This window comes from Alexandromys fortis, unplaced genomic scaffold (genome assembly GCF_014885135.2).
Source record: "Alexandromys fortis isolate MF-2015 unplaced genomic scaffold, M_Fortis_MF-2015_v1.1 scaffold_68, whole genome shotgun sequence".
NCBI lineage: Eukaryota > Metazoa > Chordata > Mammalia > Rodentia > Cricetidae > Alexandromys > Alexandromys fortis.
In genome coordinates this window covers 912,078-927,133 of record NW_026067948.1, presented here as the reverse complement: position 1 = coordinate 927,133, position 15,056 = coordinate 912,078, and the positions used below count along the sequence as shown (strand labels likewise).

General features: G+C 38.3%; 1 protein-coding gene across 2 annotated transcripts in view; it reads right to left on the bottom strand.

Annotated features, from left to right (window-relative positions):
- Window positions 1-15,056, bottom strand: part of Lrrc7 (leucine rich repeat containing 7) — a 307,126-nt gene that overhangs the window by 126,259 nt on the left and 165,811 nt on the right. For both annotated transcript variants that reach the window (XM_050149461.1, XM_050149462.1), the window contains exon 7: window positions 5,356-5,419. In XM_050149461.1, the coding sequence (XP_050005418.1) occupies window positions 5,356-5,419 (64 nt within the window). The remainder of the gene's footprint in view (window positions 1-5,355; window positions 5,420-15,056) is intronic.

Here is a 15,056-nt window from a genome sequence, read left to right as displayed (position 1 = left end):
TCAACTGAGGTTTCCACTTCCAAAATGATTCTATCTTATGTCAAGTTGACACAGAACTAGCCAGCAAAGCAGGAATGGCCAGTTTTGTATTACGAAGTTTCTTACATAACCCATTTGGAAGACTGTCTCATATTGCTCCTGGGGATTGATTCCTCAAAAGACAGCTTGTAATAAAATGATTGCTTTTCAGATAAGTGGAAGTGTTTCTTTCACCTTCATTACTGTCTAGCTTGAATCAAACATTTCCTGCTTATTAGGCATAATTCTGATAATTAGAATGGACTAAACTGTTTGCTTTTAATAACCAAATCATTCCAAGTGCCAAGTGGGAACTGGGTATTCTGCTAGACCAGGGAGAACTTGAGAAAATGTTGCCAAAATCTAGTCATCAAGGATTTCTATTGTTCTCAGGATAGGACTAACCTTCTTCTTATTAAGCTATTGCCTTTCTAAGAGGAGCTCACCCTTTGGAAATCTGGAGTTTACCACATTTCCTTTTGACAGGTGGGTCTGTGTTGTGCATTACCTGCATTAAATGGGGGCATCTCAGAGAGAATGAGGAGTTGGAAAAACAAGGGATTTTCAACTTTTCTTCTCATTATTATTTCATCAGCAACACTTCTTCATGCCGTAGTGATTAAAAAGACAACCGCAAAAGTCGTGATGCTCATCGGAGCCACAGCACCAGTAGGCAGGCACTCCCCCCAACATTCCCAGTTTCAGGTGCTCATTGTTCTTCACCTGCTGCTCCCTGGAGCTACCACTTCTGTGTCTGCTCCTCCTTTTTCACTTCTCTGGGGCACAATTAGTAACTCTTTATTTTAATTTTTTTCTGTGAAATAATTGATACAGTTTGCACCCCGGCCCTCCTGACTGAGACAGACAATGATATGCTCCCAATAGCAGCCAAAGTGAGTTTCAGTTCTCAAGTTTTCACATTAGGTTAATAACTCTGGCAATGTCTCTGATGTATACGTGATTCAAAGTCTTGATACTGCTCCACATGCAGTGAAACAGAGGCATTACTGATCAGGATGTTTTTCAAATACTATGCCTAAAGATAGGATGGCTTGTTATGTAATGATTCATTCTTATTTTGTTCTTTTAAAGTAATCTTTACTAGGAGAACAATTGGGAAAATTTGATTAGAGGTAGGAAGCATGTCATAACTACATATGGAGGAAATGAATAGGTGTGTGAATACCACTCACCGCGGGTGTACATCTACTTTAGGTAATTAAAAATGAGTAAGCCTTGGAAAATTAGGAAAATGTGGAGGTATTTACTGTCATGCTTTTAATAAATTAGTAGTCCAGTCAATTTCAATTACATGCAGGGACATTAAGAAAAGTACTGAACAGCTTCAAATTTCTCTGAGAATATTTTCATTGTACTCTGCCTGAACACACAGTCTGCCAACCATCGACCTTCTCAGTTATGTGGATCAGGTATCTCCAACCCAAGAATTTTCATCTGTTTTTTAAAATGCGTATCTTTAAATTTTTATAAAAGCAAGAGATAAAACCAAACAGAAACAAAATCCATTTGAATCTCAAGATAAAAGACTTCCTCATGAATAGACGGGTGTATTTTGAAAAGAAGCTCCTAAGAGAGGTCACCAGTTCTGTCCCTTTGCCTTCTTCCATGTAAGAACACAACAAGGACATCTAGGAAGCAGGGAGGGTGGACCCCAAGCCACCAGCTGAATCCTCCAGTACCTACATCTTGGAATGTTTTCACAACTGTGAGAACAGCTTTCCACTGCTGACAAAATATCCAGTCTAAGACATTTTATTTTATCAACACACACACACACACACACACACACACACACACTTTCCTTATTGTGGTCTGTTTATTTAAGAAGTGGAAAAGTTTTACATCAGAATTTTTTTCTATAAACCTACAGCACTAACACATTGAAGGGAAAATTATCTAATTAAATTCAGGGACATAAATTGTTTAAAAATTGTGGAACAAGAAACCAATTAAGTCACAGACTATTTGAATAGTTACAGAGAAATTCGTGAAGGCTCTGTAGAAAACTTCGTATTTTTAATAAGCAGATCTATTAGTTATATAGAAGTTAAAACCCAATGACCTGTAGCCAGAAGTAGGAGGCTATTTTAATTGTTGAAGACTTTTTTTTTGTCTTTTTAAATTGGTTTTATTGAGCTCTACATTTCTCTCTGCTCCCCTTCAACCCTCTCCCATGCTCCCAATTTACTCAGGAGATCTTGGAAGAAGACATTTGTAACTGCATCCAAAAGATGATGTGCTGAGCAAGAAACTAAACATATGCAGGAACTTTCAGAACAGAAGTCACATGACTTAGGATAATATCAAGATGTCGATGTCAGTCGAATACTGAGCTGTGGAGCCAGGGCTCTGCTGAGCAAATGTCAGCATTTCTTTTTGAGAAACATGATGACAGTGTAGATTGCTGTCATATCAACGAATAAAACTTTCCATCTAGAGCAGTGCTTCTTAATCTTTCTAATGTTGCAACCCTTTAATACAATTCCTCATGTTGTGGTGTTCCCAGCCATAAAATTATTTTCATTGTTACTTCATAACTACAATTTTGCTACTGTTATGATTCACAATGTAAGTATTTGTTTTTTCCAATGATATCTGGGGGTTGAGGCCCACAGGTTGAGAATCACTGATCTGGAGTACGATTTATCACACACCATGGAGAGCTTACATTGTAGTAATCATAAATCAAATTTCAATAAGTATAATTTGATAAAAATAAACATATCCTACTGTGGTGGTTCGAATGAAAATGGCCTCTATAGGCTCGTAGGAAGTGGCACTATTAGGAGGTGTGGCTTTGTTGGAGTAGGTGTGGCCTTGTTATAGGAAGTGTGCTGCTGGGGGTGGGCTTTGAGGTTTCAAATGCTCAAGTCAGGCCCAGTGTCTGTTGTGAGGTGGCCACTTGTTTTGTTCCCGGCTGCTCAGCCCTGGAATAACCACACAGATACTGTATTAATTAAATCGCTGCTTGGCCCATTAGCTGTAGCTTCTTATTGGCTAACTCTTACATCTTAATTTAACCAATTTTTAGTAATCTATGTATTGCCACGTGGCTGAGGCTTACCGGGTAAAGTTCCATCCGGCTCCAGCGGGGCTACATGGCTTCTCTCTGACTCCTCCTCCTTTCTCCCAACATTTAGTTTAGTTTCCTGGCCTAGGTCTGTTCCCCTATAGCTCTGCTATAGTCCCAAAGCTGGTCCTTTATTTATCAATGGCAATCACAGCACACAGAGGGAAATCCCACATCAGTCTGTCTCTCTTCTTGCTGCCTGGAGATCCAGATATAGAGCTCTCAGCTACCACCATGTCTGCCTGTGTTCTGCCATGCTTCCTGCCATGCTGATAATAGATTAAACCTCTAAAATGTAAGCAAATCCCAACTAAATGCTTTTTTTTTTTTATAAGAGTTGCCATGGTCATGATGTCTTCATGGCAATAGAAACCCTAACTAAGGTACCTAATCATTTTTATTGATTTAAATATATAAATTAAGTATATATATCTCCATGTGAAAAGCTTGCAAAGTCCTTGGTGACTGAAATTCTTAAATACATATAAGGAATGCTTACTGCAGATGCTCTTACATGAAATCTTGCCCAAAGCCCATGAAATGGATGGGAGTAATATTTCTATTTTAATGATGAGGGAGATGCAGTTACAAAATGAGGTGAGGGCCTCAATTGCTGTTTGTGTCCTTTCTCCCATGACATTAAGACATGTGTGCTAAAGGCAAGCAGGGCCCTCCTTAAAGCCTTAGTAACTAACTTCAAATCTGTCTGCACATACTCCTAGCTTCACAACTATTTATTATTTATCACCCTCACCAATCCCTGTCTCCACCACACATATCTTCCTTAAAAATGACAAGATATATGGCTGGAGAGATAGGTTTGTTGTAAAGGATGCTTATTGCTCTTACAGAGGACCCAAGTTCAGTTCTCAGCACCCATGTCAAGTGGCTCACAACTGTCTGTAACTCTAGTTCCAGAGGATCTGACAGCCTCTTCTGGCACTATCATTTATAGGAAAAATGTACCCAGGGTGCATCAGACATACCAGTCTTCTATAGTGACAATTAGGGTGATCATCAATCTGATTATAGGGGAAGGCCGGTTCAGGCACCCTCTTCACTATTGCTAGGTGTCATAGCCGGGGTCATCCTTGTGGATTCCTGGGAGTTTTCTTAGCAGATTTCTCCCTAACACATAATGGTTCCCTTTATCAAGATATCCCTTTCCTTTCTCTAGGGAGGTAATTTTTATTTAAGGACAGATTGGGGCTTTCAATCACAGACAGATAAAACCATGTTTTTGCCATTGAAAGAACAGCCCTAAACAGCAGCATAATAACTTGCTGGATATGGTTAAAATAAAACAGCGAATATTCCTCATGTATTCTCTTATATCATGAATGGGATCCCTACCACCCTTGCACAGGTGCACTGGCCGAGAGCACCTTCTCCAGGTCTTATATATTCATTATTCTTTAATTCTCACAGAAGCCCTTTAAGGTAGCAACCACTATATTTCCCATTTTATAGATCAGGAAAATGGGGTTTAGAGAGATTAAGTCACTGTCCCCAAATCAATCAACAATTGAAGGATTGGAAAAGCTGATTGATTATTCAGAGGTCTTCAGTTAACTATAGATTTGGAGACTTGACAGTGTCTAATGAGAAACTTCTACACACAGTATGCTTGGTCTTCTTACAAAGGATTTTCTGTTTTCTTTCTAATTTGATTTTGTGATTCTGGTCTTTGGGCATACTTTAAAGTAAAAAGCTGGAAAGTGCCTGTCAGAACACTGCCAGTCTCTCAGGCAGTGAGGCATCAGCATTTCTTCATGGGAAAGACATTTTATTATGGTTGGAAGGGTGCTGACCCTGGGGCTAACTTCTAAACCAACACAGTAATCTTCAAGGTGTGGGCTCTAAACAAACCCTTTTAACCCTTCAGCAGTCATCTAACAGTTATGTATCAGTTACCATTTTAGGTTAATACATAATGTTAAGGTGACCACATGGCAGGTTAGGATTAGCTGAGATGAAGCTTGCAAAATACTTTATACCTGCTACCCAGTTGGTACTTAAATTGTCAAAACACACAGCCTGTAACTCTGATTTTCTGTGATAGGTAACATACAGTTTCCTGTGGTTTATTATACAGTCAAACAATCAACATAACTCCTAGCTTTTATTGTTTTAATGTTTGGCAAACACACTTATGCACTCAAAGCTTAAATGCCTGGGTTGTGAAGACACAACAGAAAGAATCCCCTGGAGTCTGTTTGACAAGTTTAAAAAGCCCGTTTGCTTACCAGCTCGCTGAATTCATTATTGCCTAGGTCAAGTCTCTCCAGCTGGGCCAGTTTGTGCATTGACCTGTAACAGATGGAGAAAAGGGCCATTATGAGATAGCACTTGACACATCGCTCTAAAGAAAAACTACCCACAAAGACCTATTTTCCTGCCGTATCACATACGGAATACCACAATATTCCTCAGCAAGAGGTGGCCCATAGATGCACAGAGAAGCGTGTGAATGGCCACCTGGGTGCAGTCATGGCAGACCATGGTTCACAGCACTGGGTCTCCAATACAGTGCGTTATGGGAGTCCAGGGCCAGCTGTTTTATACCCTGCGAATCCCATTAAATATCTATAGCAGGAGGCTTAGGGTAGGTCCACTGCCTTATTTTTAAGGATCACAGAAGTGGTTTGTTAATAACAAATGGCTGAAGTCAATCCTAGTAAAGGGAATCCTACTTCTACCCCTTGCCTTGAGTTTATCATCAGCTTTGTTGTTTCTCACCATTTCAGGAGTTTCTGCTACAGATGGACCATTTTCACTGATTCCTAAATATACTGAGCTGGGGCCACCATAGTGCTGAACTGTTGTAAGACCCTTGGCCAAGACTTTGCTTCAAAGGTATTCTAGAACACTCCTAGTATGTAAGCATTTCTCAAATCATTACTAAATAAGTATACAAGATAACAAAAGATAAGGATTTTTTGAAAATATTTTTTTTATCCTCCCCCAATCTAGAATATGCTCCTTAAATCCTGTCTACATAGAGGCTGTTAAAATTTGAGAAACAACAATCTTAGAAATTTTGTTTTCTTCATCTCAAACTGGATATAGAACTATTAAATTTTTAGGACTATTAAGTGAAAATATATTGCAATCTAGACTCAAACAGTATGAATCTTTTATAGCTACAATTACTGGGGTACTAGTATGTACTGGTTTGGCTGTTGTTTAAATGCCCAATGCTTAATTTTAATGAAAAATAATGTGCTCTGCAGCTCACTATAGTCTATTTCAGGAGTCAGAACACATTTCCTGTGAAGGGCTAGACAGGCAATGCCGCAGGCTCTGGGGCACATGTGGACTCTGTTTTAATCTCTTTAATCCACTATTGTAGAGAAAAAAAACTGCCATAGATGACATATCAATAAAAAGGCAAGGCTGTATTCTAGTAAATATCTATCTATCTATCTATCTATCTATCTATCTATCTATCTATCCATCCATCTAACGTCTATCTAACATCTATCATCTATCTATTATCTATCTATCTATCTATCTATCTATCTATCTATCTATCTATCTATCTATCTATCATCTATCTATTATCTATCTATCTACTCCCTATGTCTCATCTATCATCTATGTATCTATCATCTATCATTTATCTATCTATCATCTATCATTATCTATCTATCTATCAATCATCTATCTATCTATCTATCTATCTATCATCTATCTATCTATCTATCTATCTATCTATCTATCTATCTATCATCTATCTATCTATTTATCTATCATCTATCTATCAACCCATCTAACGTCTATCTAACATCTATCTATCTATCTATCTATCTATCTACCATCTATCTATCTATTATCTATCTATCTATCTATCTATCTATCTATCTATCTATCCATCTAACGTCTAACATCTATCTATCTATCTATCTATCTATCTATCAATCAATCATCATCTATCTATCAATCCATCTAACGTCTATCTAACATCTATCATCTATCTATCTATCTATCATCTATTATCTATCTATCTATCTATCTATCTATCTATCTATCTATCTATCTATCTATCTATCTATCCATCTAACGTCTATCTAACATCTATCTATTATCTATCTATCTATCTATCTATCTATCTATCTATCTATCATCTATCTATCTATCTATCTATCTATCTATCTATCTATCGTCTATATCTATTCTTATTTTATGTGTATGGGTGGTTGGTCTTCATGTATGTATGTGTATCACATGCATACCTGGGGTTCATGGATGACAGAAGAGGGCATGGGATAATCCCTTGGTACTGGGTTTGCAGGTGGTTTTGAGTTGTCTTGTTGGTGTTTGGAATTAAACCTGGGTTTTTTTTTTTCTACCAGGTAATCTCTCCAGCCCCACAATAAAGCTTTATTTATAAAAACAGGCTTGCCAAAGTTTTCATCACTTGGTGTACCAGTCTTTAAAGTCTCACACCTAGATAACATCACAGGTTTGGGCATCAGCCCTCGTCCCTAAGGACAGTGAAGATTTTAAATTCTTCACAAGGGCAGATAAGTGAAGAGCTAGGGATTGCTGGAAGCTTCCTTGGATAATTATATGTGAGCACTTTTGAAATAGTCATTTCTTTCTGTACATGTTAATGTGTCTGTGGATTGGCCCTCAACACCACCCTTCGGGCTGTGGTTATTAAAGTCAAGTACATCCCACCATGCTATCCTTTTGTAGCATTTACCCACTTCAAACATTCCAGCTGGCGCAGGATGGAAGACAATGAAATATTTCCATGGTCTGTCACACTGATTGAATAGTGCAATCTATGATTTTCTTTTCATCTCATTCAGAGATTTTCTCTGAGCCATATAAAGTTGGCAGGACTGCAGAATGCCCTGGATCCCCAGTGAGTCCTTTGGTTACTGATTTACAGGATTCTGCGAGATTTTGGCATGGGCTTCTGCATTCCAGATTTACTTGTCCTTGAAATGTGCACACGTTCCCCGATTACTGGCTATTTGTGGCACAATGACAGGGAAACTCAATGTACTGTCATGCTTCTCTATCAGAATTCAGAGAAAGGTTTCCGCACTTCACCTGGGTGTGCACCGAGCTGGGTAGGCACACACAATTTTCAGGTGCCAGCTTCATATGATCATGTTTTGCTCTTGGTAATAACTTACGCATTTAAGGAACCCCATATCATACATGATTTTGTTATTCTTGTTATAGCACACATACCAGAATCTAGAAAATCTAGTAGTTAACATTCTTTAAGAATGCAACTACTGGGTCAATGAGATAGCTTAGTGGGAGAAGTATTTGTGTGCAAGCCTTGCATGCCAGATGGCAGGAGAGAATCCGTTCCCATGAGGTGTCTTCTGATTTCTCCATGTGTGCATGTATTCTCACACACAAATAAACAAAAATTTGTAATTACTAGTACACCTCATTATCCAGATATAAAACATAATTTTACAAATCTGGAAACAACATAAATTTGGTGTCTTATGGTAAATAAAATTTAATTTCCACGATCAAATTTCTTAAAGAAAAAATTGCTTGTATTTTTTGTGTGCATATGTACCCCCCCCCCATGTATGTGTGTGTTTGTGGTAAACAGAGGTCAAAGTTAGATATTCTCTGCTATTGGTCTCCTCCTTATCTTTTGAGAAAAAGATCTCTTAGGGGACCGGCTATCAACTGAGTTGCTGGACTTTCTGACCAGGTATCCTTAGGGCTTCTGCTGTTTCTGCATCTCCTACCTCCAGCCAGTGTTACGGTTACAGGTGTACATGACCATGTTTGGCTTCTTAGTTTAGGGTACTGGAGGTCTGAACTTAGACTTCCATGCGTGAGTGGCAGGCACTTCGCTCACTGAGCCATCCTCCCAATCCCGAAATTCTATTTATTATTATAGATCTTGTGTCAGTGACAGTTATGACTTTCATGTAATCCAAATCATCCCAGGTTTCTCTAGTACCAAAAGTTATCTAATTGTCTTCTGGTATCTTTCAGAAGGAGAATATATGGCAAATTGAATATGCTTTTATTTTTTCAAGGAATATTGGGAAGATCTACTTCTTTTACCAGTGCTTATTCATCAAGATATTTCTCTTTGTGGATTTAAAGTATAGCAAACATTTAAAATGTGTAATTTCCATCAAGTTGTCTTCCATTTTGAGAACTTTTGTATTTTTATTTTTAATATTAAAACTTGACATTTGAGAGTTTAGTTGACTTTATTATTATTTTTATTGGAAACATTTCTTTCCTGTAATGATTCATCTCAAATTTAATGAAATATTCTGTTAGACGCATCAAATCCATAGTAAGATGCCCAGGGCCCTTCCACTTTATACAGCAGAGTACAGTTGGCAGAAGTAGAAAGATTATATCCTGCAAGTGCACCTTTAGAAGAGCAGCTGTCTACAGCTATATCCTGGATCACTGCTTTATCTCATTAGGCTGAGGACAGTCTTGGGTTTTGTTTCCACGCTTTAGTTTTTCTGAGGTTAAGAACCTGAACCAATTACTCATTCACCCTGCACACTAGTTTTCCCACTAGCAAATTGTAACTCTTGGTACAGAGAAGGCAATCAAGTAAGCTTGCAAGGCCTGCTGGGCATCTGGGCTAAGGGTGCTGTGTAATCAAGAACTTTGGCAATCATCTCCAGAGCCCGGCTTCAGTAATTACATCTTCTGTCATACACTGTAGTGGTCCAATCAAAAGGTTGTGGGCACCATAATAAGCTACAAATACGTCAGTCTTCACTAGGAGATGCTGCAGCTTCTGTTATTCTTACGACAAGATTTGGGTACTACTGGGACAATCATAGCAGAATTGCTGTTTGGAATGATTGCAGATACCTGGGCAGGAAACAACAGCCAATTACTTTTACTCATAGACTCCTGTTATATATATATCCGTGTGTGTGCTTATGTAACCTTGCAGAGGTAGACCAGGATCAATGCTTCTGGGCTATACTTCATAGAAAAACTTGTCCCTTGTACTTGGGTTTCCTTATTTTAAAACTCATACACGATGTACAGACTTGTTATTGATTTCCTGCCCCGCAAATAAACAAGATCCAACCCCATAACTAAGATGAGAGAGAATTAGCACTTGAGACACCAACTGAGGGCTTTGAAAATCCCACAAAGCAGCCACAGCGGTTTCCCTTCTCGCCAGCAAATATGTCCCACGTCATAGATAGAAAGTGACTATCGTATGCATCAGGTTCCCACTTGGACAGGAGGAGCTCATGGCCTTGTTCTGGCCCCTGGAACAAGAAGTGATTTTCTTCCCCCTTTTAAGGGAAAGAGGAGCACAAATGCTTTCTTCTCTGCTCTCCTTTTGTTCAGTCTGTGTGAACATGGACCACCTGCAGTTGTGCAGTAATATGCAACCAGATGTACCAAGCCCAAAGGAGGAAAGCCAGCCACCCAGAGAGTGATGGAACAGGGAGACAAAAACCACACCCCTGAGCCAAATCAGAGATGCTTTCTTGAAAGTTCATTGCGGGAAACAATCTACTCAGTGTTTAAACGTCTGCTTTGATTCAAAGTTCTGTTATTTTAGCTGAGAACATGCTTCCTAACAAATGTGCCAACTAAACAAATCAGAACCTTGTGGAGCGTGCCTGGTGGTGGAGCCAGGTGTGAACCAAACCTCCTCAATGGGGTCAGATGTACTGCACATGAAAGAAAAGAACCTGCTTCCCATGATGAATTTTAATAAATACTAAAGAAAACTAATGAATGAAAAGGAAAAAATTAACATTTTTATTGTCTAGCAAAAAGTATTTTGATAATAAATACAAATTAAAACATTATGAAGAAAGCTTACCTAAAGCAAAACCAAAGTGGATTACTTACTAATTCAGTATAAAACATGCCCATAGGATCATGGGGGAAAATTCCCTAGATAAGAAATTAAAAGTACACACACGTCTTTTAATTTTACACTTATAAGAATGCATTTTGATAAACTGTTCACCTATGTTTCCTTCCCACATTTGTATTTTCAGTATTCTAGGTTCCCATTTTTAATCATCTCATTTTCATCAAGCGTTCCCCATATTTTTTGTGATTTTTAGTATTTTCTCTAACTGCTTTTCAGAAACTGTGCCTGCAAGTCTAAATACGTAGTTTCTTTACATCGTATTACTTTATAGTTTTTGAAATGTAGATGTTAGTGCTTCTGAAATATGCATTTTATACCTTTATATTTATTACACTGTCAAAGGCAATGAAACCTTTTGCTCATTTGCTTTTCTTTAACATGCAACCGACCCAGATTCTGCTAGGTTTGACTCAGCCTTTCAAGCAAAGTATTTACTGAGGTTCTCCTTTTATTGTCTGGATGCTAAAACTTTTATTATGTTTACAAAACTTTTAATTTTGTTTACAATGTCAACTTAAGAATGAATTTCATTTAGGCTATTTTCAATTGTCCTTTACTAGGTGGTGTGAGATGTCCTTCTGTATATGTGCTGCTTTTATGAGTAGATGAATAAAGCTGTTTTGGCCAATGGCTTAGCAGAGTAAAGCTAGGCGAGAAGTTTAAAACAAAGATAGATAGATAGATAGATAGATAGATAGATAGATAGATAAGTTGGAGTTGAGGCAATGACTTGTAGCTGCCCAAGAAGCAAGATGTGAGGTAACAAGTCATGAGTCTCATGGCAAAATATAAACTATAGAAATGGGTTAATTTATAGTTAGAGTTAGTCAGTAAAAAAGCCTAGGATACTGGCTAAACTATTGTAACTGATAATAAACCTCAGAGTGGTTATTTCATAAGCGGTTTCAGGACCAGGCAGGCGGAGAGAAATCTGGTCCAGGGGGACCAGTCGGACAGAGAAAGCTTCCAGCCACAACTAGGTCTAATTTTTCCAGTGGATATAATGTGGCATAAGGATTATCATGCTAAAATATGATTTTATCATGCTAAAATACTACTTTGAAGTTTTGAAATAAAATTTAACAGGATACCTATCAAGAATAATCAACTGCACATTAAAATAATAATAATAATAATAGGTAAGAAATCTTGAACTGAGGAAATTGTGAATGTACTTCATAAGGAAACTGACTTGACTTGAGTTTAACACTAACAACTAAAAACTGATTCTTATGCATAATTACACGTGTATAAATTAAATCTTGCTTTAAAATAGCTACAGAATCTACCACAGCTTCTCAGTGAAAGTTGCATTCTGAAGTGGGATTAAATTGAAGAAAGATTAACTTTGTTCAAGAGAAGAAACATTTGGCAATTGTCAAAGGGAACTAATTCTGGTACCTCAAAACTCAGTTTTCACTGTGGACCAAACAAGCTCACTGTCTAAACTTTTTGCCTTCATTCCATAATACTGATATATCTTGCCACTCACCAAATCCTTTATGAATTAAGCCTTTATTTGTTAACTGAATAACTTACTTTTCGCTAGTTTAACTAACTCCTTTGTATGCTTAGATGCTAGGCACTGCAATCTAGCTGTGATTCAGGTACCTCTCAGCACCATGGAATCCCTATAAAAACCTCTGTTTAATAATGATGGTTGCTATAAGGCCTTAGCAAGTATGGCACAGCAAGTCTAGGATAGAAAATCTGGTACAGTCCTGTTCTGGATCTTATGTAGGAGAACCAATAAATTCAGAAATAAAATGATCATGAAATATCTTAATTTATTGTACTGGGGTTCATTCAACCTAGGAGAAGACAGATTGCTAAGGAACTGGTACTCCAGTACCCAACCTAGAGAAGGCTTCCTATGGATTAGATCATATTAGAATGAGAGTCCAGCAGACAGCATTAATATAATTTTCTTAGCTGTTAAAGTATCTGGCATATCTAGAAATAGCAACATATTTTCTCAGTAAAGTTCTCTGTTACATGGATATCAAAGGCATTCTCATTTCTTTTCACATTCATGTCCAAAGAACAGGCATGAGTCATGTTTTCTTGAGGGAACCCAGCTCAATGAATTGTTCTCCTGTGTATCCATAGAAGATCATGTTCTCAGGGACAAACCATCAGAGCCCTTACACTGAGAGAGTCACTTGTGAGGGATGGATAGCAGCCATCGGCAAACCAGAATATAAAGTTCCTGTCTCTGCAGGAAAAGGAGGGCTTGCCTCACTGAAACTACACTAGAACACGTTGACTCATCTTCTCTCTCCATAAACATCACCACCACTTTCCCAAACAGCCAGAAAATAGAAGCTCGGATGCTGCTATTTCTCTGCCATCTTTCAAGCAACCAGTCACAGACCTGATTATTCTGGCCCTTTGACTCAGCTGTCTTTGATGGTCTGCAAATGTCTTAGTTTACCCTCCTTAAGTGATAGTTATCTGGCGTTTGAGAGCATTTCACACGAGATTCGGCTTTCTGATCCTTCCAATCTGTCTATCAGTCTCACTGGAATAGTTCCCAAAATAGCTGGATCCTGGATCCTGTAGCTTCTGGCATTAGAAATCATTATATTTTAGGAAAAGTTCCTAATTCAAGGACAATGAACTCAAAACTACCTGAAAATTTGACCACAGTTTGCTTTCGAGTTTTATGGCCACAACACTCCTGACACATTATCCACAGCCAGAGGAAACAGCAGCAGCCTCCCTGGTGTCTGGTTCTCTTTTGCATCCCTGGTTAGACAGATCTGAACTCAAGGTCAAGAGATTAAAGAGTGCTCTACACACACACCTGGAGGAGAGCCAAGAAGAGTAATGTAACTGTGACTAATCACCTTTTAATGAGAAATTGCTAGGGGAAATATTATATTTGACTTTTTAGAAGAAAATTATATTTTTACCAAATTGCTATTTTATCTAGATTAAAACCATAGTCAAGACAAAATGAAGTCTCTTGACTCATGTGCACTCAGTGTGAAGGCTTTCAAGTAAAGCCAAGAAATAGACCATGTGCTTTTAAGAATCCGTGGGAAGAAGATTGTTCTTTAATATCAATTAAGAATAATGGTGAGGTATAGGAGTTTATCATTGCCTTCTGCTTTGAAATCTATGGCCCCAGATAGTTAAGAATGCTGCCATGAGGGCCTGGATGACTAGAAACTCTATAAAGTGACTTCTAACTCCACATGATAAGCCAATAAAACTCATTGGTTCTTATAACACAAAATTCTAAAGGTCACAGACTCCTAGCCACAATGTAGAATATTAGTTAGAAGAGACTGCCCCACTGACCTTTGCAACAACTTAAAAGTTAGAAAGATTTCACATTTTTTGAACATTTGAGAAAACCAAGAGAAGAGCACTTTGCCAAGACATAGGAGATGACCTGAAGTTCTCACAGAGTTACAGTCTTACCAGACCTTAGCTGTGCCAGAACACAGTAACAGGGAATGTGGAGTGGCATTTCAATTGTATTTTAATAAATAAAGACTGCCTGAAGATCTGAGAGTAAAACAGTCCCACTGGTCAGCCTTATAGACCAGGTTATTGTAACACACACCTTTAATTCCAGTAACCACAATGACGTGCACCTTTAATCCCAGTAGCCACACTAGCTGCCATAGAAATCTGCTGGTACACGCCTTTAATCCCAGCCGTAGAGAGGACTATAAAACAGGAGGAAGCAGCTCTTAGCAGTCTCATTGTGAGATAACGGGAGGCAGGATCACCTTTTCAGACTGAGGTCGAGGTAAGAGCCAGTGGCTGACTGTTTTGCTTTTCGGATCTTCATGTTGAACCCCAATTTCTCTCTCTGAGTTTTTATTAATTGTGCTTCATGAGTGGAAATTCAATTAAGTTCCCGAGACTGGAAAGGCCAAGATCAAGATGCCATCATCTTGCAGAGCTTCCTGTTGCTTTCTCTAAAAGAAAGGCACCTTGACTTTCCACAGGGCAGAAGATCCTAAGATCAAGGTAGGAGATGCTGTCTGAAACTTCTTCAGAGTTCTTAATCCTGCCGACAAAGGGGTGGATCTAATATTCCAACTTCGGCTTAGTGTT